The sequence below is a fragment of the Orycteropus afer genome, unplaced genomic scaffold (genome assembly GCF_000298275.1).
Source record: "Orycteropus afer afer isolate SDZICR_OR568_19922 unplaced genomic scaffold, OryAfe1.0 scaffold00080, whole genome shotgun sequence".
Taxonomy (NCBI): Eukaryota; Metazoa; Chordata; class Mammalia; order Tubulidentata; family Orycteropodidae; genus Orycteropus; species Orycteropus afer.
In genome coordinates this window covers 4755744-4781586 of record NW_006921667.1, presented here as the reverse complement: position 1 = coordinate 4781586, position 25843 = coordinate 4755744, and the positions used below count along the sequence as shown (strand labels likewise).

The window sequence follows — 25843 nt, the reverse complement described above, 5'->3', positions numbered from 1 at the left end:
TCCAAATGATTTTGAGTTTTGTTCCACATTGTTCTCCCTCTCTATCCAGGATCTCCTACATAGATCCCCTTCCAAGCGGTTGACAGTAGTAGCCGGGCACTATCTATTTCTTCTGGTCTCATAGTCGTATAGGCTGCAGATCGGATCGTGTACCGGTCGCTGGGACTAGTTGTTTAAATGAATTCTTGGTTTTCTTCATTTTTCTTGGCTCTGGACAAGGAGAGACCCATCATTGCATCTAGATGGCAGCTTGCAATCTTTTAAAATCCCAGTTGCTACTCGCCAAAGTAGGTGGAGGAAAAATGCTTGTGTAGTTTGTTATGCCAGTTGAGCTTGATGTCTTCTGCAACTATGGTCCCCAGCCCACAGGTTCAACTCCTTGGTCCCTCTGGGTAGCTGGCTGTGATCAAGCAGTGACTACAGCCTTGCCCCTTGTCAGCTCCACTATACACCTGGAAATTCACATATCCCTAAAGAATGTTGATGGGATCTGGATTGGGATTGCACTGAATGTATAGGTTGCTTTGGGTAGAATTGACATTTTCACAGTGTTCATTCTTCCTATACATGTGCATGGGATGTTCTTCCATTTATGTAGATCTCTTACGGTTTCAAGTAGATTTTTATAGTTTTCTTTATACACTTCTTTTGTGTCCTCGGTAAGATTTAGTCCCAGGTGTTTTATTGTTTTGGTAGCTATTGTAAATGGTATTGACTTCCTTATTTCTTTTTCAGCAGTCTCTTTGCTGGTGTAGAGGAATCTAACTGATTTTTGGATGTTGACCTTATATCCTGCCATGATGCTAAATCTCTCAATTAGTTGCAGTAGATTTTTGACTGAGTCTCTTGTGTTTTCTAGGTATAGAAAATAGGGATAGTTTGACTTCTTCCTTACCAATTTGGATGCCTTTGATTTCCCTCTCTTGCCTTATTGTCCTGGCTAGGACTTTCCAGTTCAGTGTTGAATAGAAGTGGTGATAGAGGGCATCCTTTTCTGGTTCCTGTTCACAAGGGAAATGGTTTCAGTCTCTCTCCATTGAGAATAATGTTGGCTGTTGGTTTTCCATAGATGCCCTTTATAATGTTGAGGATTTTCCCTTCTATTCCTATTTTGGTGAGAGTTTTGATCAAGAATGGCTGTTGGATTTTATCAAATGCCTTTTCTGCTTCAATTGATATGATCATGTGGTTCTTCTCCTTTGTCTTATTTATGTGGTGGGTGACGTTGATTGTTTTTCTAATGTTGAACCATCCTTGCATACCTGATATGAACCCCACTTGGTCATAATGAATGATTTTCTTGATACGTTGTTGGAGTCTACTGACTAGGATTTTGTTGAAAATTTTTGCATCTATATTCAAGAGGGATATTGGTCTGTAGTTTTCCTTTTGAGTGATGTCTTTGCCTGGTTTTGGAATCAAGGTTATGCTTGCTTCATAAAATGAGTTAGGGAGGATTCCATCCTTTTCTGTGTTTTGGAATAGTTTGAGTAGGACTGGTATCCGTTCTTCTCTGTATGTTTGATAGAATTCTCCAGTGAAACCATCTGGGCCAGGACTTTTTTTAGTTGGTAATTTTTTGATGACCTGTTCAATTTCTTCTTTTGTGATGGACCTGTTCAACTTTTCCACATCAGTCTGTGTTAGTTTAGGTAAGTGGTATGTTTCTAGAAATCTGTCCATTTCTTCCAGATTTTCAAATTTGTTGGAGTACAGTTCTTCATAGTATCCTGATATTGTGTAAGGCACTTGACTGCTAACCAGCAGGCTGGCTGTTCAAACCCACAAGCCATTCCTCGGAAGAGACATGGGGCAATCTACTTCCGTAGTGATACTGCCTCGGAAACCCAAGGAGGGTTGCTATGAGTTGGGTCCGACTCAACGGCAAACAACAACAACATTGTCTTTATTTCAGTTGGTTCTGTTGTGATGTCACCCATTTTGTTTCTTTTTCATGTTATTTGTATCCTCGCTCCCTTTCCTTTGTTAAATTTGCCAGTGGTTTGTCAATTTTATTGATCTTTTCAAAAAACCAACTTTGTTGCTGCGGTTTTAGTATTTGCTGAGTATTTGTGCATGTCCTCTTTTTTATTGTGATATGAAGGTTTATCATTTTTCTTTGAGGTTACCCTATGATTTGTAATTTTCTCCCTGAGTTTAGAACAGTCCATTCTATCTTGCAACGCTCTTAACTTCCTCACCATTTAGAAGTTCTGTAACTACACAGTCTTTTCCCTCTTCTTGTTTGTAGTTGTCCTTACTTACCTGTTGATGTCTCTGGTTCCCTGTTTACAATCTTGTAAGCTCATTTTACTTTGGATATGTCCATAGCTGTGGTTTCTGAGTTTTGTCATCTTGTGTATTAATGGTCGGTTGATATTTGCTATTTTTGGTTCTCTGTTGAAAGGATTCCCTTTACCATCTCTTGTAAGGTTGGTTTGGTTTTAACAAATTCCCTTAGTTTCTCCTTATCTGAAAATCGCCTAATTTCAACATATTTCAGGGACAGTTTTGCCGAGTATATAATTCTTGGTTGAAAATTTTTCTCTTTCAGGGTTTTATATATACCATCCCATTGCCTTCTCGCTTGCATGGTCTCTGCTGAGAAATCAGAGCTTATTCTTACTGGCTGTCCTTTGTAAGTAACTTTTTGTTTTTCCCGTGCTGCTTTCAGGATTCTGTCTTTGTCTTTGGTTTTGGTGAGTTTGATGATGATATATGTCTTGGTGTTTTTCTTTTGGGGTCTATCCTGTTTGGGGTTCCTTGGATTTCCTTAATGGATATATTCTCATCTTTCATCATGTCAAGGAAGTTCTCCAGCAAATCTTGGACAATTTTCTAAGTGGTTTTATTTTTCTCTTCCTGTGCTGGAATTCCAGTGACACGTAGATTATTCCTTTTGATGGTATCCCACATGAACCTAAATGCTTTCTTCATTTTGTTTTGATTTTTTTTCTGATTGATCCCTTTCCAAAGAAGTATTCCGGTATCTGTCTTCAATTTCATTAATTCTGTCTTCCATTGCATCAGTTCTACTCCTTTGGCCTTCCAATGTGTTATCTATTTCTGACAATTTAGTATTAATCTTCTGGATTTCTGTTAGTAGATTTAGAATCATTTCTAAGTTTTCATTTATTTTGTCATTTTCTTCTTGTATTTCTTCCAAAATTATTCTAAGGTTTTTTCCTTGGTCTGTCTGTCAATCCTTTGAAGATACCTAAATATAATTCTTTTGAATTCCTTATCAGAGAATGCCAATGGTGCTCCTTTCTCAAGGATGTGTTCTGGGTCTGTATCCTGTTTCCCTTGTTTCTGCCAGTTTATCTTGCTTCTTTGTGTGGACTGTGATGGTCTGTTGTCTCCAAGACAATGTGGTGTTGTATAAGACCTCTGTTAACTGTTTGTGAAGAGCATCCACAGGTGATCCAGGCTCTTCTTGGTGGTTTTTTATCATTGGCCCGTTGGTGGAGGAGGTGGTGGTGGCTCTCGCTCAGTAAGTGAAATTGTAGGAGGTGTGGGTGTAGTTGTATCTTATGGAGACTGTTACTGTCTCTCACTCACACAAAAATTACAATTGAATAACCATCAAAAAACTAAAAGCACATGAAAAAAAATTCACCATGTAATCACACAGGAACAATAACCAAAAAAAGAAAAAAGGGAGAGAAGAAACCCTGCAATATCTGGGAATAGGGCACTAAGACAAAAAAAGGTAGAGAAGGAGAATAATGAAGAAAAAAAATGGGGAAAAAAAAAAAAACAAGGAACGGGGTTAACCACGAGAAAAAAACGCAGGAAAAAAAAGAATTTAAGGAAAAAAAATTTTTTTTAACCAGGAACAGGCAAAAGAAAAAAAGCTGAAAACTAGGACCTGGGAGGGGAAGAATAAAGAATAATAGTAAAAAGGACAAAAGTATTAATAATAATGGTTGTTTTAAAACAGACAAATATGAGCAAACTAAACACCAGAAAAAAGAAAAAAATCGGCAGATGACAGGGCAGGACACCCAGGCTCTGTCCGAGCACACAGACTGGGATGGAGTTCCTGGGGGCCCAGAAGATGCGTGGGAATGGGGGATGGCCGCACCTCTGTTCACCAAGCAGGTGTGGGATATAAGAGTAAGAAGAGGAATGTTGCACCTTTTCAGTCGTGCAGGTCTGGAGTGTCCTTGGGGTTACTGGCAAGCAGAATGTCTTCTTAAGCCCCTGGAGTCTCCACTGTCTCTTTAAATATCCAAAATGGTAAAGCCGCTTGTAAACATTTAAAATGGTGGTGACCTCTGGACAGGCAAATCCACAGCTCAGCCCGTCTTCCTCTTCACCACTGCTTCCCCTTTTATTCCATAGCCACCAAAACAGTCCTCCATGCAGTCCTTGGCTAGTTAGGCTGATTTTTAGGTTAATTCTTAGGAATCCTACCACCACTCGGCACTCTCCAAGCTGTCTGTGCCATTGGGATCGCTGCCAGACTGCAGGTCCGTATGTCTCCTTTTTTGGTATTTTCATGTAAATTCTTCGCTAGTTGAGGTTTAGTCTGTATCCTTCCCTTCAAGGCTCAGGGGTCCAGTATTATCTTCTGTGTCTGTGTTAATTGGTTCACCTTTTCTTTGTTGAAGAGGGTCTGTGCAGACTTTCTGCCTATTCTGCCATCTTGGAATCTAACCTCCACAGTTCTGATAGTTATCATTGTTACGCCTTGGTTCTGAGAGCCAGTATCCTTGTTCTCTGCTGAAGCCCTTGCCAGTAGACAGTGAGGAGGAGCCAGTGGACCATGGCGGGGGACCTTTGGAGGCCCTGAGGGCCCTCTTCAGCATGTCACCTATGAGGGGCAGAGGGAGTTCTCATCTTCATCACCCAAGGCTATGCAGCCATATGATTTGGTCATGGAGTGAGTACAGCTGTGTCTACACCCCCTTGCTCCCAGCTGTAGTGTTTTCAAGATTGCACTGCAGCCTAGGACAGTCCCTCTGAACAAGGACCTGATCACCACTGACCCGTTCCTGCTTACCTTGTCTCATTGCCACTGGCTGTGCTCTTTCAGGCTGGTGCCCCAATGCGAGAGTAAGAAAGGACCCATGGCGCTTTGGCTTCTCACTTATTTCTGGGTGTATGGGGATCTATGTACCCTGTGTCCTAAAAAGTGTGAGCAGAGCAGAGCTGAGGCAAAGTGTTTAGTATTATCTGCCTCAGGTGTTTAGCCAGAAGATGACAATGAAGACTCCTGCAATTGCCCCAGTTAATCAGTAGCAGATTTCATCCTTTTGATCTTATGTTACTGTGCTTCTGGGCAACTACTTTTTCTCCCTGGGCACGGGCCCGGCTCTCTGGCCCCCCTGCATGGGACTGGATACTGCCTGTTACTTGTTCCTGTCAGAGACCAGCCTCTGCCCATCACCTCCTCATCTCTCACTGTTTTCTTTCAGAAAAGGAGTCTTTACATTGGGTTTTGGGGAGATAAACACACATGGGTGTGGTGCCTCAGGTTGTGCAGGTCCCGGGCTGCAGGGATTAGTAAAGCTGCATAGTTGTTAGTGCTTCCTGACTGTCATGTCTCTTTCCCACTCTTTCATCCAAGGGTGAGCCTGTCAGCCACAGATTGCTACATTGTGCACGAGATCTACAATGGGGAGAACGCACAAGACCAGTTTGAATATGAGCTGGAGCAGGCCCTGGAGGCACAGTACAAGTACATCGTGATCGAGCCCACGCGCATCGGTGATGAGACAGCCCGCTGGATCACTGTGGGTAACTGCCTGCACAAGACCGCCGTGCTTGCAGGCACTGCCTGCCTTTGCACCCCACTGGCTCTGCCCCTGGAGTACTCCCATTACATCTCCTTGCCTGCTGGTGTGCTGAGTCTGGCCTGCTGCACCCTCTATGGGATCTCTTGGCAGTTTGACCCTTGCTGCAAGTACCAAGTGGAGTACGATGCCTACAAACTGTCGCGTCTGCCTCTGCACACACTCACCTCCTCCACCCCAGTGGTGCTGGTCCGGAAGGACGACCTGCACAGAAAGAGACTGCACAACACAATAGCACTTGCTGCCCTGGTGTACTGTGTAAAGAAGATTTATGAACTCTATGCTGTATGATTTCAGGCGGGAAGGGATAGGATGCAAAAAGCCAAACCCACAGAGACAACAGTACTCAGATTGCTATAGTCACAGCTTTGCCCTGTGAAGCAGCACAGCCTGGGAAGGTGTTTGGTTGATATTTGTTACTTTTTAAAATCATGGGTAAACGATGGGGTTCTTCAGCTCATTACACTAAGATGTGGATGTCCGTCTTCCCAAGAAAGGGTCTGAAGCCATGGACATCTGACTGGGCACTGGTGTGCTGATGGAAGCATATGCTACTGAGGGGTGTGAATGCATTTTGGGGGGTGTCTTTAAGTATATTTAACTGTACCATCCAGAGCCAACCAGAAGCTAATGACTATTAAAATGATGAGAGTTGAAATTACAGGTGTTTTCTCTGTTCATGCTTTATTGCAGCTCACACATGTAGGGAGAGGGTACTTCAGTCCGCCCATGCTGCTCCTGGTGGCAGCCTAAGCTTTTCACCACAAAAGAACAGGCCTTGATCAGGGTTGGCCTGGACCTCAGGCATCCAGACTCCCCTAAAGCCATGATTCCCCTTGGTCTATCATCCCCAAGGCCAGCCATGTTAACATGCTGATATTTAGGGTGCAGCATGATAAAGGGGTATGGCCTAGAGGACAAGGTTCTGTTGGGTGCATGTGGGGCTTGAGGAACCTTCCTAAAATTCTGGTGTAGAAAGAAATAAACATCTGTTTTTCTAAAGTACCAATGCTGTTCCTGATACGTACCCTGGGTTCCCCTGCCTTAGTTGAAGGGTAGAGTAGCCTTCACAGCACTCCTGGCCTCTGGCACCACAGCCTGGTTCCAAAGCAGCAGATCACCGACCCCTTGCACAAGGCTAGCCACTGCCTGGGGCCTGTTCGAACAACAGCCCCCTCAGCCTTGCCTCATCTCCCACTGTTTTCTTCATTCAGAAAAGGAGCCTCTGCACCTCCAGGAGGGTGTACTGAGCGTTCTGTCACATTCCTTCTAGGGCTTCAATAAATGGAAAATTATGTCTTCCACAAAGCAATCAGGGATCCCTTACCGTAAAGTTCAACTTCCCTAAGACCTCACTCTCTGATCACCCCTTAAGAGCTATAGACTTATGCTCTCTGAAGGGCCACTTGATAGAGATAACCAGTTTGACTTTTGACCTAATTTAAACTGACCCATCAGGAAGGTCTGACGCAGAATAAGGGAGGGGTTCTTAACCTGGGATGCACAGGATGGCTTCAAGGTGGGGGTGAGTGACTCTGCCATTTTGGTAAGGAGTTCCAAACTTGAATTTCAAGATTTAAAAAGGGTCCCAAGACCCACAAATAACTAACGAAACTTTAATTCCAAGAGCCCCAGACGTACTAGCCACTCCTTGGAAGGAAGGTTGGGCAATCTACTTCCCTAGTGATACCGCTTCAGAAACCCAAGGAGGGGTCACTATGAGTCGGATCTGGCTCGATGGCAGTGAGTTTGGTTTAAGGCATACTATTCACCCATTTGAGCAATAGGTGGGAAAATGGTGCACACTGGTGTTTGCATAGCACTCTTTGATAATCTGGAACAATGATAAAGAATTAACTGCCTTGGCCACACAGTGATCCCAGATAAATACACCTCATTCCAACTGCATACTGAAACCCAGTGCCATGACCCCTCAGGCACCAAGGGTCAGCTTCCTAGCCTGCTGGGCAGGTGTAGTGATTTTGTAACAATAGTCCCAGGTTTGGAAAAGGAGCCCCTTGCTCTGCCTGGAGGTGCTCTGCCTGCAGATGTCAGAAGGGAGGTGCTGGAAGCAGAGCAGCTGCTCAGTCGGCTGAACAGAAGCCTTCACACAAAATAGAAACCTGTACAAGTAGTGCTGCTCCAACGTCCCTGAACAAAGTAATTCCTTTTGGGTGCACTAATCCAGACACTAAAATGTCATTTTAGTAATATGTCCCCTGGCCAAGGAGGGAACAAGGTGTGGCAACAGGGTGGGGCTGCACTCCAGGAGTCACTGGGAAGTTAAGCCAAAGAGAAACAGTGTGGGTCTGTTTACCCTCCCCTCCTAGTCAGTGCCAGGCTCTTCCACCTCTGCCACCCTCCTGAAAGGAGCTGACCTCACCATTCCTGACTTGGTTACCACCCTCTTGAAACATTAAAAAACTTCATTGATAATTGTCAACTCAGAGAAAGCAAGGGCCATATTCACAAAATTGGCTTCTCTGTGGACCCTTCCAGGAAACATGTAAGAAATGTTACCTAGTTTCAACTACTCACCTGAACCCCAATTTAGAGATGGGCCCTGGGTCCTGGCAGTTTGCCAGCTCCCTTCAGTCTGCACATCTGGCTCTGTAGCTGCTGGTCCTGCTATGGCAGAGAAATTGCCCGCTTAGTGCTGCTTGGGCCAACAGCGTGCCCATGTGACTGCCCATGCCATGTTCATTCCTGCCAGTTACTCCAGAACACAGATGTGCAGCTGTGCATCTGTGAAACATCTGGTCTTATTTCTCAGCCTTTGGTATTGGCATGATGCTGACTTCTGCCCTAGGCAGGGAAACACCAAGAGGTTCCAAGAACAAGGGTGAAAGTGTCTTTGAACTTTACCAGACATCTGAAGAAAGTTGAATTCAAGAATGATAAAAAGCCAGGACAAAGACACATGTTGAGGACAGGAAAGATAAAACGGGAGCAGTAGCAACACTACCACCCCTGATGACAAATGTTCAGATACTGGCTTAAATACATTCTATATCCCCAAAGTGTCTCTATAGAGTGATATAGTCTGTGTGGATAAGGGGGCATAAAAAATTCAGGCAAGCCTTTCCCATCAGTGACCTTTGTGCTGGCGTAGGAAGAAGTTACCTACAGAAGCTTTTTGATAATTCCCTGGGAAGTGTTGTCACTTAGTCAGTCTGCAACTAAGAGTGGCAGAGCTGTGGAATGATGGCTGTTTGGGGGCCCTCAGCAAGGTTCTGCTCCCCCTTGCAACTGAAGAGTGGCAATGAGTGTGTGGGGGTGGTGGGCTATGGTCTTCCTGCCTCTGGCACTTGATAGCCCAACTTGAGGTAGGCCTTTGGACCCAGCCTTTGGCACACAGCTACCTCTAGCTAGATTTAATAATTATTCAGTTTGCATTACATTATTTTCTATTTTTGGCAGATGATAACTGGGTTTTCATATTGGGTATAATACAGTGTTTTGAAATTAAGTTTTAGGAAGTGAATTAGGGTTAGATAACAAACACACCAACAGTATTGGATGTGTAAAGGGGGTGTCGAGGTTGAGCAACCCCTCAGTTTTTCACTCTGTACCAGGTGCTGACCCATATCCCTGAAAAAGGGCTTGGTGGTGTCCTAACCAGCCTGTCTAATTGGCTCTAAAACCAACAGCTTTAACATGTGGTCTTCCCCATCTTCTGAGGAAGGAATAAGCTGCTGTTACACTTGGATTCCTCAGCTGTGGGGATCTTCACTTGCTGACAACTTTAGTTCATGTAGAAAAAAGGGTAGTACCTGGACATGAAGCCAACAAATGCCAGCTCACGAGTGTCCAAGTGGTGCAGTACTGTCATCTAGGACAGCACTCTGTCCCTGTTAGAACCTGCTATGCACTAAGTAGTTTAGACTACAGACAGGGGTTCCCTTTAGAGGGGTGTATGGTGGCTCTAATTTTAATGTCTAGCATGAAAACTAAAGATGACCTTCACCTTCCACATAAGGAGGGAGGCTGATGGTGGACACAAGATGGAGACCCACCCATCCATGTTTCAAGCGAAGAGCCCTGGAATGCCCACATTGTGCTGTGAATGGTTAAGTTCCCAGATTTCACCATCCCCTCCCCTCCCAGAGGAATCTTGTCCTCTCTCCTGGGGCAGTGCCCACAATCCAAGCTCCTCAGGCCAAAGCTATGACAATTTGAGTGCCAGTGTGCTACACAAGATTTTATTCCAATTCTGGGAAGTCTACAGTGGACCCAGAAAAGACAGTTTAAACTGTCAGTTTCAACAGAAGTTCTTCCTAAACTTCAGCACTGAATTTGACCTACTCAGTGAAATTCAACCATGTATTTTTAATACACTGAAATAAGGGAAAGCAATTATGTTTTTGGCTTGGATACCAGAAGTTACAGCTAACAAACAACAGCTCCATCAGCAGACTGCTATTTGCAGAGCTCCCCCAACCAGTGTTCTTAGAAGTAGGTAGGACCACAGGGCGCCCCCTCCCTCTGGCTGCTGTCTCAGCAAGGATGTGCTGGGTTCTGCAGGCTTCTATGAGGTTGACAGGGCAGCCAGGGTTCCTGGCCTGATGCCTGCTTTCTCGGTCGGTGTATGCCAGATGCCTGGTCACACATGGGCCAGTTTTCTACACCTACTAGGGGATTAGAGAGTCCAGATTTGCACATGAATAATGATTTCTTAAAACTGCAGCCTTCTCCCTCAAGTACTGAAAGCACAGTCTGCCAAAATAATTAGGTAAGTGGTCTTGGATAAGTCAAAAGTGAGAGCAACTGGATCAGGTGATATCATGACTTCTGGTTCCAAGACTAAAAAAATTTCTAGGAGCTGCTGAGGCTAGAACTCAAAAGGAGGTATGTCCTGTCAGTTATTGAGGACTATGGCTCCTATATACTCCTCTCATTTACTTCATGTTTTTAAAGTTAAAACCCAGCTCCATGTTTACTCACCTCTAGAAAGAATGCTCACTATCTTCTTTGGTTCCCATTCTCTGCTAGTAGGGGCCTGGCCAGGGGTTTGTAGATGTGCCTGCCCATCTTTCCCACCAGGAGGCAAATCTCAATGTCCCACAGATGCAGGCATCCCTTGTAGAACAACCAACCTAGGAAGGTGATGCCTTCTCACCCTTGCTCTGGCCAGAACTAAGAATCCTTGGATTTCCGCTCCTTTCGGGCCCTAGCAGCCATGAGGCTGAAGAAGAGCCCAGGAGCTAGAGTTCGAAGGTAAATGGCCAAGTAAGGCAGCAGGTCAGCCAGGATAACATCTTTTTTCTTCTTTCCCACAGCAGTGAGCACATCTTGGGCTACCTCTGTGGGGCTCCGACCTTGGACCGTGGTCTCATCCATAACTAAAATACATAGAAGCAAAAGAAACATGAATGTGGAAGCTGAAGTCCCTTGGGGACGTGGGCTGGTAGAGCCATCAGGTTCCCCACTGCAGCCCCCACACAACTGCCCCAAGTCTGCCGGGAGCCAGGTAGAGTGCCAACAACCCTGGTTACTTCCTACTAAGTGGGAATGCAGTTCACTGTGGGGAAACAGAGGGTGAGGGAGGCCTTTTCACATTAGTTTTTGAAATTAGAAAACCCCTCATTCTGGTTTATTTCTTTGGTGCCAGTGGAGTACTGTGCTCATGGGATCTATTCAAGGGTGGCCCTTGATCAATTAGCCTGGCCCCACAGTGGGTCAGTGGGCCAGTTCTGTGAACATTCGCTGGAGGCCACAAGCAACACATCCCTCAAGCTGGAGGGTGATATAAGCTGCTATAATGTAGCTGACACCCTAGTGATAGGCCCCAAGGTGTCCTCTGTGCCAGGATTCTGGGGAAGAAAAATGGTTTTCCCAGATACAAGATGGAAGGGCTCCCTCCCTGAGAAGCCATCAGACTAGCTGGTACAGCATGCATATGTAGATTATCTCAGGAATGGCTCATGAGTCCAGGTTTCTAGCCAATGCAAGCCCAGCTGTGAACACTGGAGAGCATTGAAGGAGTGACAAAGGTGGTCAGGGAGTCAAGGAGCAAAGCCTGAAGAAGACCAAAGGGCTAGGAAGACTTGGTTTTTGTCTCCAAAGTGATGGGAGCCTCTGCCACAGTCAAACCCAGCTCAACTTCATATCTCACAACATGGGAGGAAAAAGCCCAAGGGTCTGTGCCTGAGAGGCTGGGACTTCCCAACAGCAGAGGGCCTGGGGGTGGGGGACAGGTGGTGGTATTGAAAATATTATACTAGGGAACCCCAGATGTGCTTTAAACAAAAGAGAGTCTGAACACTTAAGGTTCTAAGACTTAGGCAAAGGCAGGCCCAGATGGGGTCCCCAAGAGCGAGCCCCTCACCACATCTGAGGAGCTTCCAGGCCTTAAAAAACCTAGCCAGTTGGAGCAGTCACTCACTAAGGGATGTCGTATTACCTATCTGTCTTGGGTAGCGTGGCTTGAAGATGGGAGAGGACCATGGCCTCTATGCCCACAAGCTCACCAAAAGCAAAAGTCAAAAATGGGTGGGAATAAAGACAACTTGTCTCAGTTTCTGATGCCATGTGTTAACTGGATAAGAAAGAAATCCTGTTTCATTTTAGGTGTTAGATGAGACAGCCTAGGGAACCGATGCTCCTTTTCCCTTAGTGGTTGGTCTGACTTTTCCAGCAAAGCCTGACTAACTGGCAGGCAGAAGCCACCAGCACAGGACACTTGAAACTATTCTCAATTTGTGCTTGTGCCTGAACTTTCTCAACAGGGTCTGTTCTCATTGTGTTTTTGTAGAGAATAGGAAGTTTCTGATTATTGCTTACTTTTAAATGCTACCAGAGAGAAATTTTTAAAAAGCATATTCCTGGTGTAACCCTGTTTGAAGCCCTCTGGCCTCATACTTCTGTGTTGTTTCTAGGGTGGGGAGAAATGCCTGCTGAGAAAGGTGCACCAGCCAGTGTAGGGCCATCTTGGCACAAGTCTGGTAGGGGGCACAGGCCTGGTGGGGGGTGCATAGGGCCTGGGGTGGAGGAAGGTGGCAGGGATGCAGGACAAGGGGGCAGAGAGCCAGCTCCAAGGCACCACTACACATAGGTCAACTCTGACCTGACTTGCAGGAACCTCCTGGTTTCTGCTGGGCACATATGCTGGGCCAGGTGGCCCACGTGATGCCTGAAAGGTTAGTAGTTCAGACACACTCTGAAGCCAGGTCTGAGGCTCTCAGAGGCCTTTCCCAGCTTCCCCCAAAGACTGAACTTCTGCTGAGTGCTCTGGGATGGGCATTTCTCAACACATGGGGTAGAGAACGTCTCAGGTCAAGAAACCCACTTTTCCATGAGGATAATCTACTTTAAACCTTGAGAAGTGAGTATCCCAGTGATACTCCTTTGCCCCTACAGAATGGGGCACTTGGCAGTTTTGGCTTGAAGACTTTCTTTCTATCCCTCAAAGCCTTGGTCTGCTTCAAAAGCTGCTGATGCTAGGGCTAAGGATGGCTCATGGTGGTAAAGTGAAGGTTACTCAATAGTCTGTCCCTGCAACCAGCAACCACAGAGCAAGACTTCTAGTTTTAACAATCACATTCCAAATGAGAATGACCAGAGGCCCACTCAAGTAAGAGCAATGCACATGTCACAGTTTGTGCAGGAAGGAAGGGGTTTTACCTCCATATCTGGAACCATCAGCAGTGATGGCATTCAGGGAGAGGTTGGTGTGGATATAGCCTGGGCTGATGACAGTCACTTCAATCTCATGCTCCTCCATCTCAGCACGCAGACAGTCAAAGAATGCCTGGGTTGCATGCTTGGACGCTGCATCTGCAAAGTGGTGTGGCCGAGAAACAGGTGAATGCCCCAAGGTGGGACACAGCCCACATACTCATCCCCATTCTTCCTCTCAGATCACAGTAGATGATCAGTGCTCACTTCTTGCTTTTGATAATGGCACTGTGCCCAGGTTCTCAGGAAACACACTTAAGTATTTAAAATTAGAGGACTGTGTCTCCATCCTTCTCAAATGGTTCAGAAAAAAAACAAACAAACAAACAATAAATTAAATACACACACACACAAGAGTATATAATAAAACAAATGTGGTAAAATGTGAACAATTGGGAAATCCATGTGAAGATATATAGGAGTTCTTTGTACTGTTTGTGCAACTTTTCTTTATGTTGGAAATTATTCCAAATTAAAAGTTAAGCAAAAAATTAATGCCTTCTGGGTAAAATGGGAGCTCTGGTAGCACAGTGCCTAAGGCATTTGACTACTAACCAGAAGGCTAGTGGTTCAAACCCACCAGCCACTCCTCAGAAGAATGACTGGGTAATCTAATTCCATAGAGATACTGCCTCAGAAACCCAAGTAGGGGTTGCTATGAGTTTAATCGACTCAATGGCAGTTTTTTTTTTTTTTTTTAACTGGGTAAAATATAGGTATTTGGGTGGTACAAGCAGTTTGTGATCAGCTACTGACCTAAAGATTGGAGTTTTCAAACCCATCCAGAAGCACTATGAAAGAAAGGCCTGGCAATTTGCATCTGTAAAGATTACAGCCAAGAAAATTCCATGGGGTGTTAACCTGTAACACATGGGTGGCTATGAGTCGAGGCTGATCTAATGGCAGTGGACTTTTTGGTATGGGTAAACATTCAGTAGCAAAGGGCAAAACAGTGACTGCCCCCAGTCCTACTCTCAGAGGTCATGGATGCTGAGTTTCTCATGACTTATTTTTCATATATTCTATGTATGTACATGTAATTTGACACAGAAGTATTTTTTTCATAGGAGTTAAACCATATTGTTCCTGCACATGGCATTTCCCCTGGTCATGTATGTAAGCAGCTCTCTATGTGGCCCCTGCAGACCCACAAACTGCTGCAGCCACATGCCCCCTGTTGGGCCAGTTTGCCAGTCAGGACTGATCAACAGATGGCCTTGGTCGGCTGTGTCCAGTTGTCATCACCCAAATGGCGCAGACAGTGAGCACTCAGTGTGGGTGAGTGCACCTTGGCCTATGTTCTCTGTGTGCCCTCTACCTGGCAGACCCCACAGTGGGGGTCTTTACCAGGGTGCTCAGGCTCCTGTCTCTGCTCTCAAGAACACTCTGCACAAGAAAACAGAATGGGCATCTATGGGAAACTAGTGTTCTCTCTCATTCAGACCTCTGAATACTTTAGCTTTGGGGAAAAAAGGGCATGCATCAGCCAAGAAAAAATGGCAAAGAAAAACCAAGGATGTGGTACAGGAAGTTGCCAGAGGCACCACTCGGGTTTTGAACTTGTTGCTGAGACTTTCAGAAATGGTGCCTTTGGGTCAAGTCACAGTACAGAGCTGGGTAGTTTGAGGTGTGGCGGGAACTGCCTACTAGCCATGACTCCAGGAGTGTAGCCCAGGCCTGAGGACAGGGAAGACTGGCTTTTCTTGGGAGTCTTCCAAGGGTTCTCAGGCCATGAACCCTCAGCCAGGCTGTACAACTACAGTCACCAGTCATGCCCTGTGGGAAGGCCTGGCATAGGCCCTCCATGGTGGTCTCTCCAACCCACTGACCAGCATGTGCAGGGCACACCACTCTCCAGCAAGAACACTTACCCATCAGGCAGCACCAGGTCACCAGGAGAGTCTCTTGCAGCCAGAGTTCAACAAGAGAGCAAGGATCAGGCAATTTAAATTAAAATAGAATATGAGAATGATTTTAAACTTATAGGAAAATTGCAAGAATATGAACAGTACAGAGAACACTATATCCTTGATGCCGATTTACCTATTATTTACATTTTACTTAATTTAATTTATTGTTTGTAATTACACATGACAAACTTTTTTTTACTGAACCATCTGAGTGGCTTTTAAGAGTGACTGCCATGCTGTCTCTTGCTCTCTAAGCCAAAGTAGAGCCACAGACACATACAGGGCAACGTACCCCACAGCTTCCACAGAACTCTTCATGTCCACTGTCTCATTCATTATCTGAGCAGCCCCATGAGGCAGCAACAATGACTGTTATGTTTCATTTTGTAAGTAAGGACCTTGAGGGGTAACTAACTCATACTGACCCTATAGGACAGAGGATAACTGCCCTATAGAGTTTCCAAGGCTGTAAATTTTATAGAAAGTAGACTGCCTCAGCTTTCTCCCATAGAAGGCCAGTGGGTTCAAAACACCAACCTTTCAGTCAGCAGCTAAGTGCTTTAACAACTGTATCACCAGGACTCTTCCTAAGGTCATATAATTAGAACTTTAAAGGCAGAGTAACTGCCTGTTACATTTCCTGTTCAGATGATGGGTTACACTGCAGGATGGGACTAGACTCTGGTCACTGTCTTTTCAGAGTGCAGAATCAGCTCTGGCCCCTGACAGCCCTGCAGCTGGAGGGATGACCAGCATCTAGAGGTGGGTTGATATGGCTGTGCTTCCTCTTAGAATGAACAAAGAAATGTCCTTGTAGGATAGATTGTGAAATTACTTTTAATATCTTCAAAACAACCCCTCAGATTCTATGCTTGCTAGTATGATGGTGGATAGGAGCATGAAACAATCTTGTCAAATTCTGGCACAGCCCCTCTCAGACATGTGGCATAGAATGTGAACTGAAAGTTGATTTGGCAGTTAAATTTTTGGGCCCTACCCAGTATTTCAACTTCGTGTATTTTATCTCATTGAAACTTCCCAACAGTGCCCAGAGATGGACATATTAGGGAGGTTCTACACAGCACATTATTGCTGATAGAGACCCTACAATAGAAACTCTCCTGTGTTTGGTAGGAGGAAATGGCTACATAATTGAGGCCATGTCCCTTCAATGGGTCACAACATAGCTCCAAAGGGTGAGTCAGATCCTCTGCTGATGTGGACCAAGGAACTGCAAGTAGAATAAGCAAGCCAAACACATGATCTCATTTGTTTGTTTGATTATATATAGAAAAAAATAGGGGGCATTTGCACCAAAGTGGTAAACTGGTTGTGTCTGTGGATGATGATGACTACTAACACCAGCAACAGTGGCTGGTATTTTATTTCATTGTGCTCAGTGCCTGGTGCGGCTCCATATACTTTACTCAGTACACACAGATTAGCTCATTAATCTTCTCCACATCCTCTGAGTTTGGGCTTGGGATTGTCCCTACTTTGCAGCTGAGGCCTGAGGTACAGAGAGGGGGGCATTGGCCCAGGGCTACATAGGGTGAAGAGTAGAGCCGGGACTTAAACTCAGTCATGTGGCTCCAGAGTTTGCAGTCCAGTGAAGTGCTTTCACTTTCTGTATGGTGTATTTCTGTAATGTTGGAATTCTGCATAGTAAATGTGTTATTTTCACAACGACAAAAAAACATCAACGAAAACATTTAGGGAGAAGAAGTACTCACAGGCCGATCGGAAAGGAATGCTGATTTTGCCCTGGATGCTGCTGATCACAACGATGTGGCCTTGTCTCCTCTCAATCATAGAGGGCAGAAGTGCTAGGAAAGAGGGCTAGGCTTTAGAGGGACCTCCTCTTTGGTCAGTGGTTCCTGACACTAAGGAGACAAAATTTAACTACATTTAGTGAACAAGGAAGGTGAGCAATGACAGCCTTTCAGGGTAGAGAACTATGTTCTACTGGAACTCTGAGGCCTCCTGCACCCAGCCTTCACAGGCAGGAGGGAAGGGAGCAGAAGGAAGCAGGAAAGGAGATGGCCTGGGCACTCTCCACAGCAGCTTAGCCCTTGGTCTTCTGTAGAGCCTTTTACCTGACTGCAGACTGAACACATCCCCATACTGTAAGGGTCTAAGACACAATAAAGGAGGTGTGGAGGCAACACTATGCAGCCAAAACTGTCTTGACTTGAAGCTATAAAGCAGAGAGAAAAAATGCAAATAAATGCCTGAAAAGGCAAAAACCCCAGCCATAAAGACAGTGCCCACTGCCAGAAGAAGTAGAAGACAGGTGAACAGCCATGTTTAGCTGAAAAAAGTCTAAGTTTAAAAAAAAAAAAAAGATGGCCACATATCAGGATTCTGGATTTTTTTTTTTCTTTCAGACCTAAGATAATTTACCTTTTGTTAATGCAACTGGGCCAAAGTAATTTGTCTCCATCACTCTCTTGTCCACATCCATGGTGGTGTCTGTGATGGTGCCACGATAGCTGATTCCAGCATTGTTGACCAGTATGTCTACATAGCCAAAGCACTGCAGGATCTGGGCTGTCGCGCCAACAACAGAGTCAGGGTCAGCCAGGTCGAAGGTCACCATATAGGGCTTGTATGTCTGCACCTGGTCAAACACAGCATACACCAAACTTACCTTCTAGGTGATAGGGGTTCTGGAAGTGGCCACTGGGCATGAACAACGTAGGCTGCAGTCAGGGGTTCCTGCCACAGTGCACATGTCTGTGGATATGCGTACCTTCTTTCTCATGGAAAATGGAGCTGAGGCCCCCTTAGCTTCATCACCAGAACGAATCCCACAGTGCAGGGCTCACACTGATAGAGATTACAAAGATGTGTATAGAAGCCCCCTATACCAGCATGGGACTGGCATGGTCATTACTTCACATTCAGTGGTTCCTTGCTGAGAGGTAGTGGTACGCTCAGGACAGGCAGTTCCACTCAGTTTTCATGGAAACAATTTTTTACACACCCCCTATGTGCCAAACACTGAGGATATAGCAGAAAGCAAGACAGATGTGGGTGTTGCTCTCCAGAGGCTCACGGTCTAGCAGGGCAGACAGACAGACAAACTGTAAATAACACCATAAAGGAGGACAAGAGTGAGAGGAATGAATTGCTGAGTACTGTGACTTATGTGAAGGAGTTCTGGTGGTACAGTGCCTAAGGCATCTGACTGCTAACCAGAACGTTGGTGGTTCAAACCCACCAGCCGCTCTGCAGAAGATGGGGCAATATATTTCCATAAAGATCTACCACCTTGGAAACCCAATGGGGGTCACTATGAGTCGGAATGGACTCAATGGCAATGAGTTTTTTTTGTTTTTTTTTTTTGAGTGACTTATGTGAATAGGGTTAGCTAAGTAAAGGGAAGAGGGTAGGGCAGACAGTCTTCTCCACAGAGGGAACCTCCCAGTGCTAGTAAATGGTGGAGTCAGAACTTGAACCAGTCATGACTGAGAAGCTCGAGGGCACCTAAGGCCATGAGACCCAAGCTACTTTCAGGCCCAGTGCCTCAGGTACTGCCATTCCCATGGCGGCTGGTATAGGCTGTGGGGAGTCAGGGTTCTGGGTGGCAACTCCTCAACCCCTGTGGACAGCACTACCTTGGGCTCACCTTGGTGGCACGAGGTGTGGCAAGGTCTCTGGTGAGCTCTTCCAGGGCTTCCCTGTTCCGGCCACAGAGCACCAGCTTAGCACCTGTAGCGTGGAAGACTTTGGCACATTCTAAAGGAAGAAAAAAGAATGCTGACCCCTGAAGAACATGCCTTCTCCCCCTGTATGGTGTAGCTAAACTTAGTGTGCTTCAGAGCTAACATGTGTGAGCCCTGCTAGGACCTAAAGACACCAGGTAGCAAGGCCCTGGGATAAAGCAGCTCTCACACTCCTCTTACAGAGTTCCTGTCACAAGGTAAAGGAAAAGGCAGGGGGCAAGCAGACTGTCAATACTGTGCTCATGGCTGACCTTGTTTAACCCTGACAACACTGGGGGCATTATGCTCACTCCCACTAGTGAGCTGGATGGGCAGGCAGTGCCACGGCTCCCACACATGGTCTGCAAGGCCTGTGCTCTAGCAACACCTAGACTACTTCCCAGGTCACTAATGCCATAGGCACATCTGACAGGGTATAGATGTGTGTGTGGTTCTGTAAGGAAACAGGGTAGCAGCAGACTGAGAAGGGGCAGGAAGCTCTCCCAAGGAGTCCTGAAGCATGCATGAGTAGGAGTCTCCCAAGAGAGTGCTCTCTTAGCAGAAGGAACAGAGTATGTCAGCACCTGGATGGACAGGTGACACTGGACAGAAAGTAGGGGCCTAAGAAGTTTTCTGGGGTAGGAGAGGGGCTCTGGCAAGGAAATCACACAACTGGAGTTACAAATTATTGCGAAGGGGTGCCACTGAGCCTACTGGTACACTCCAAGTAAGTGATAAGGACTTTAATTAGGACTATGAAGCTAGTTGGGCATCGGTATTAATCAATGTTGTTTTGGCAGAAAAAAGAAACTCAGTTCAAACTGCGGCAAGCAAAAAAAAGGATTCATTGATTCTGGGGTGGCTTTGGGAATTGGGAGCTCTGGTGGCGTAGTGCCTAAAGCATTTGACTGCTAACCAGAAGGCTTGTGGTTCAAACCCACCAGCCACTCCTCTGAAGGAAGGTTGGGCAATCTACTTCCATAGTAATACTGCCTTGGAAATCTAAGGAAGGGTTGCTATGAGTCAGATCCAACTCAATAGCAGTGGGTTTGGTTTTGGTTTTTTCTTTAGCTAATGGCCACATCTTAGGAGTAGGAGTACAGCTTTCACCAGCCCCTGAGCAGGAATTAGGCCTTTCCTCCACTTCATCCCCTGGTTCAGCTTCTCCATAAGACTCTGGGCTCACAGCCACATTACTCCCTTCCAGACAGACAGTATAAGGCCTCTTTCTCATTTCCTGATAACTCTGGTCAGAATCCCCAGGGCAGGCTGTGGTCAGAGAAAGCCCAGCTTGGCTGATAAGATGCTCTATGGCTGCGGGTCTGTTAAGAGAAGGTGGGGGAAAGCAAAAGACCTGTCTTCCCCCACAGAGGTAGAGAGGGTAAGTTGTCAGGCCTGGGACAGGGAAATGCCCTCGGCTTCTCATCCTCCTCATGGATGCACCTTTGGCCTGAAGTCAGCAGCTCCTGAGCAGCAGAACAGTAGGTGATGCAGAGAACATGCTCTAGCCAGACTTCCTACCAGCTACCCCTGCTAGCTCTGTGACCTGGGGTAAATTACAGACTTCTTTGCACCTCATTTTCCTTTTCTGTAAAATGCAGGTACAAATAGTACCTACCTCAGCGGTGAGAGGGATTAAATGAATTAAAACATACAAATCCTTATTATTGTGCTAACAGGTAACAATCACTATGGAAGTGTTCTTTTTTTATTCCTAAGCTGCCTATTTCACCTATTCTAAAAGTTGACGGTTGGTGAAATTTAAAGTGCATGGGCTTACAGTGACATTGCCTGTCCTCACCCCGAAGTCTTATTTCAACTTATTTCAACCCATGGCAAGGCACCTCAGAAGGAAGGCCTGGTGATCTATTTCTACAAAACCAACTATGGACAACCCTATGGAATAAAATTCTATTCTGATACACATGGTGCCATCCTGTGTTCTAGTCTACCTCAAATGCCAAGGAAGAATGTGGGTCTCCTGGGTAGCTGTGCTAAGCAACTGAGCAGCTGGCAAGCCACCCATGCTGGACCAAATGGTTGGAGGTCAAAGAGTCACAGTGTCACAGTCATCCCTGGCTCATGGAGGGAGGGCTGAGCTTGCCCTTGTACAGGTAGTCCCATCTTGGGGGCAGCTGTGCAGCCAAGCCAGAGGGGAGAAGGTCAACAGGGTTCAGGCAGGGTGTCCTGGTCTGGACAGCCCTTTTATCACAACAGCATCAAGATTCCTTCAGGACTTAGCCACTTTCTTCAGAGCAAGTTTTTCACTGTCCACGTGGTCCTAAGGTTCAGTTTTTACAACACTGCATAGCCCCTCTTCTAGCTGCTCTCCAGCTGTAGTGCAGTTCCCAGGTGGTACAGCCCAAAGATGGGGCTTTCTAAGGAGCTGTAACATGTCTTCTTTGAAGGAGAGTGGCTGGCTGGTTCATGGGTCAGCCTAAGTGACAGGCACAAACCCAGAGCTGTGGCCACCACAGCAAAAGTCCCATAGGTACCAGGGTGGGTGCGGTAATTGACATTTTGGAGGTGACAACAAAGGATGTGGACACAGAATCAAAGTGGGGAGGAGCTTCTGGAAAATGACTGCCTAGACTCTTTGTAAGCTTTCCTTCTTAGCAAAGCCAAAAAGCAAATAAAGTTTGTGTAGGAAGTGACAGAAATGAAAACAGATGGGAAAAAATTCAATTTTCATTTCTTGAAAAAGCAGATTCAGGGAGGCAAGAGGTTCAAGTGAAAAACGACCAGTTCTAACATTCTGCTGATCTAGGGCTGCTGTGCTGCCAGCACTCCTAGGTTGTAAATCATGACATCCACGTCCAGAACATTCTATTCCTTTAGTAAGTGGTCCTGCTGTTTTGTAAGAACAAGTGTATGTGGCTTAAATCCACATCTGGAAAGCTATCCAAGCACTCATCAACTAACCCTAGCTTTAGGGTGGATGATGTGATAAGCAGAGCTACAGAAGACACTGGAATACTCCTCTTCAAACAGCTAAGAAACACCAACACATCCGTGGTAGTCATTAGCTGTGGTATGTGTACTTGAGGTGGCTGGTTAACAAGCAGTTCCTAGTTTATCTGGGTAGATGAGAAACAGATAGAGACTCTTGCTCCTAAATTGTTAAATGGTACAGAACATAAGCAAAATGATTTGGAGTACGGGAAATGCCTGCCATAACATATTGTATATAAATTTTTTTCAATGAATTCTTCTGTTCCCTTCACAGTTTGGTGTCTGGAAGACAAAATGTGGGGTCAAGAAGAGGATAACATCTTTCTCATATGTCTGCCTATTGCAGTACCTGCAACTTACTCTTTCTTTCTCAGCTACCTCTCTGGGATCATGAGATGCAGCTGCTTACCCCCTATATATAAGAGCTGATTGAGGTCAAAGCCCTGGCTGGTGGTTCAGGCCTGGGGACAACTGTCCCAAGATCCAGTGACAGGCCTAGACTCACCTGAGATCTTGCCCAACATCCACAATGACATGCCTGTGAATCCAGCCTCCCAAAAACCTTCCCTGAACTCTCCCTCCCATTGCCAATGGCAGGCCATTCACCCCCTAGATATAGGCACTGTGCTTTGTGTCCCTGCACTACTAGGCTAGCTCCTGCCCCAGGCCCAACCACTTCACCTGGTTATATTCCACACAGGTGAGACTTGAAGACTGAGTTCCTGAGTCAGAGAGGCATGGGTTTGGGTCTTGGTTTAGCCCTTTCTAACAGGATCCTAGGGCAAGTCATGCCTTCTTTGAATCTTAGCCGTGAAAACTCTAAGATGCATGCAAAACACTACTGGCAGCCTGGCACACTGAAATATGCTACCCATTACTGAAATGGCAAATCACTGTGGTCAGTCACTGCCAGTCCCCACCAGACCAGGAAGTCCTCCAGGGAAGAGGCCCTCCCAGCCATCTGTCCTGGTATGTGGCACAAAGCCTGGTACACAGGAGATAAGCAGTAGTGGGCTGTACAATTACATCCAAAGATGTAGCACCTAGGTGTTCTCTGTGATCCAGGTTGCCTCTTGGTCTTCCTCCATGGAGCAGAGCTATAGTGCAGTGGCAAGGTGGGGAGGTGCATGAATGGGTGGATGTAGGGAAAGGGGTAGGGATCCCATACCATGTGTGTTTGTTTCCAGAGTCAACACAAATGTCGGGGGAGTGTGGTAGTTAAAACTGTGTGTCAACTTGGCTGGGCCTGCTTTTGAGTGGCTGGGCAGCTGGATGTATTTATTCCCCATGATGAGACTGGAAATCATCCCCATGGTAGAATCTACTAAAGCAGTTGCCTTAGGGATGGGGTCTGCTTCCAATATGTAAGAAGCTTTAAGAATGATCTGTGAGCTTTCTGGCATGCTTGGAACCTCCATATAGCAGAGTCTTCATTCAGCAGCCTGCCATGTTTTCTGCCAATCCTGGAACTGTCTCTGGAACTGAACCCTGCCATACTGTTTCGTAATCTTAGGACTGTGCCATTTTATCCTGTCAACCTTGGATTTGTCAGCCTCAGCAGCTACCAGCTGCCTGAGTTAAGAGTAGCCTTTAGCTTCAGTGGGCCAGGAGCAAGAAGTAAAGCTGAAGCCCAAAGTTGAGGGGCTTTCACCCAGTCCCTAGAGTTGGCACTTTGAACTTGGATTTCTAGCCGCCTAAACTCAAATCACCCACTTGTGGTATTTCTGTTAGAGCGGCACTAGAGGACCAAAATGGAGAATAACAGATGTGCCCCCAGCTCACACATAGGGGCTCCAGAATAAGCCTGGGCCCAGGTCCCAGTGCACACATTAACTGAACTCGGGTGGGGCACCACTGATGACGTGGTCAGGGAGAAGCTGAGCTCCAATGAGCTGTCCCACCCTACCAAGACTGTGCCCCAAGGACAGCCACAGTATGGCCTTGGTCCAGGGAAGGAGCAGGGCCAGCACATGCTGAGGGCAGGCTGGCTGGTTCCAAGAAAAGCCAGGTCTTGTTTGGCCCTCTAAGAGTTAAAAGCATTGTTCTGATTAATCATCTATTTCAAAATTGGAGCTCTCCCTGGATATTCCCATTTCAACAGTTGCCTGGAGCTGAGCATTAAACCCCCTAAGAGGGGCAGATAAATCATCTCCAGTGTCACTGTTGTCACTGCCAGCTTTATCTTCCAACACTGATGTTGAGTTATGGGCCACTGGTTAACGCACTTGAGCATTGCTCTCTGCAGAGGACAGCACATACTGGCTGTCCCACATCACCCAGCCTGTTCCATTTATATACCCTTCTAGCTGCCACTGCAGGCACTGGACCCAATGCACCCTGTGCAGACACTCTATCCAACAGTGGCCACCCACCTTTGCCCAGCCCAGAGGTGGCGCCTGTGATGACCACAACAGCATCCTGCAGGTAGGCCTTCATGCGCATCTGCTGCAACAGCTTAAAGAGGCTGAAAACACCCACACAGCCGAAGAGCAGGGGCAAGATGGCCATGGATGTGATCAGGTCCATAATCCTTCTCTTCAGAAGGCTCCTCCTATAAGAACAAAACAGATACATCAGTGACGAGGCAGAGCAATTGGGGAACCTGCCTTTCCTCTGTGCTCTGGTCAAGGGCCCAGTTCTAAGCCCAGTGCCCCATTCAGGCCAGTGCTCTTCACCAGGTACCTTGTCCTCCACCTTGCATGGGGACCCACACATAGCCCAGCCATAGACTTCATGACATCCTCAAAGGCACACACGGTGGTTCCAGAAAATGCTGAGACTGGGTGTTGTGCTTGGTGCTCAGCCCCAACAAGTGTGAGTGACAGGAGGTGGGTAGAGGATCAGTGCTTCCCTGGGTCTCCCTCACAGACCTCTGTGGGGAACTTAGGTAATGACATTAGCACTTTCAATCCCTGAATATTTGTGAAACTAGAAAAAAAGGGGACACAGAACACTTCCTACTCTTCATGAAGGACAGCTATTCTGTGTGGGGCCACCCCTGGGTTGTACCATGGTGGCCCCCATTTGTACCCTTGACCACAGGGTCTTACAGTGCCCAAAGGGAGGCTGATTAAGGATGAAGCTGCTCTTTGCCAAGCTGTGGTGCAGGGCTCAGGCTACTAACGTGGCTCCCTGCTGTGCATCAAGGTCTGTCTTTGATCAGAGTCTCCATGAGCTGCAGTCTGCCTGAGGAAATCAGAGGTCACAGGAGTTTGTGCAACAAGCACAGTCAGTTCTCAGGAAATACCTTGTTTTTCCACTACTCCTCTTCATTTCCTTAGTTCCCCACCCATGCCCCTAGGCCCAAACTGACAGCTAAGAGGGAAAACATAGGAATAAAGAAAGGCTAGGACGAGCCAGTGATGCTACCGCTGTGTTCTGTAACTCTGAAGGAAAATGCTCAATGGGACAACCCAACAAGGGGGCAGAGTCTGCTCAGGAAAATTGAGAGCAGGGTTCTTGTAAACTAGCCTAAAGCCTGAAATTAGTCATCAGCTGAGAGTAACTATGTGAAACTCTTACCCACCCCACTGCCCATTCCATCTCCTCAACCTCACATTTAAGGAAACCATCCTGCTTCCTTTCCCATGCATGACAGACAAAGCCACTACATGTGTCCACCTGCTCCCAAAGTAGCCCTGGTCCTGAAGTTCACCCTCAGGTGGGCTGTCCTGTAGCTGAGCTGAACTGCCCACTGCACAAAATTCTGCTTCTAATCTGAACAGGCAACCCAACTCATTTAGTATTTCATTTTTACCTCCTCTTCCAAATACATTTAGATTCTTAACCAGCACAG

The 25843-nt window shown here is 46.3% G+C and overlaps 2 protein-coding genes across 2 annotated transcripts in view; one reads left to right on the top strand and one right to left on the bottom strand.

Moving 5' to 3' along the window:
• TMEM11 (transmembrane protein 11) overlaps window positions 1-6092 on the top strand; it is a 31196-nt gene extending 25104 nt beyond the window's left edge. Inside the window, exon 2 of the mRNA XM_007941433.2 lies at window positions 5576-6092. Within this exon, the coding sequence (XP_007939624.1) occupies window positions 5576-6092 (517 nt within the window). The remainder of the gene's footprint in view (window positions 1-5575) is intronic.
• Window positions 6093-10937: 4845 nt separating this feature from the next.
• Window positions 10938-25619, bottom strand: DHRS7B (dehydrogenase/reductase 7B). Its single transcript, XM_007941432.1, has 7 exons — window positions 25600-25619; window positions 24420-24598; window positions 19020-19129; window positions 17792-18008; window positions 17122-17214; window positions 13425-13577; window positions 10938-11143 (listed from the first exon to the last, which is right to left on the bottom strand). The coding sequence occupies exons 1-7, from the start codon at window positions 25617-25619 to the stop codon at window positions 10938-10940; spliced, it is 978 nt and encodes a 325-aa protein (XP_007939623.1).
• Window positions 25620-25843: the final 224 nt, after the last annotated feature.

Excerpts from the sequence above, each read along its gene's own strand:
- DHRS7B (XM_007941432.1), bottom strand. The coding sequence starts at position 25,619 with ATGGTTTCCTTAAATGTGAG. Across the intron at positions 18,009-19,019 it reads CCACACCTCGTGCCACCAAG|GTGCAGACATACAAGCCCTA; the intron begins GTGAGCCCAAGG and ends GTGTTTGACCAG. Across the intron at positions 17,215-17,791 it reads CCCAGTTGCATTAACAAAAG|CACTTCTGCCCTCTATGATT; the intron begins GTAAATTATCTT and ends CCTCTTTCCTAG.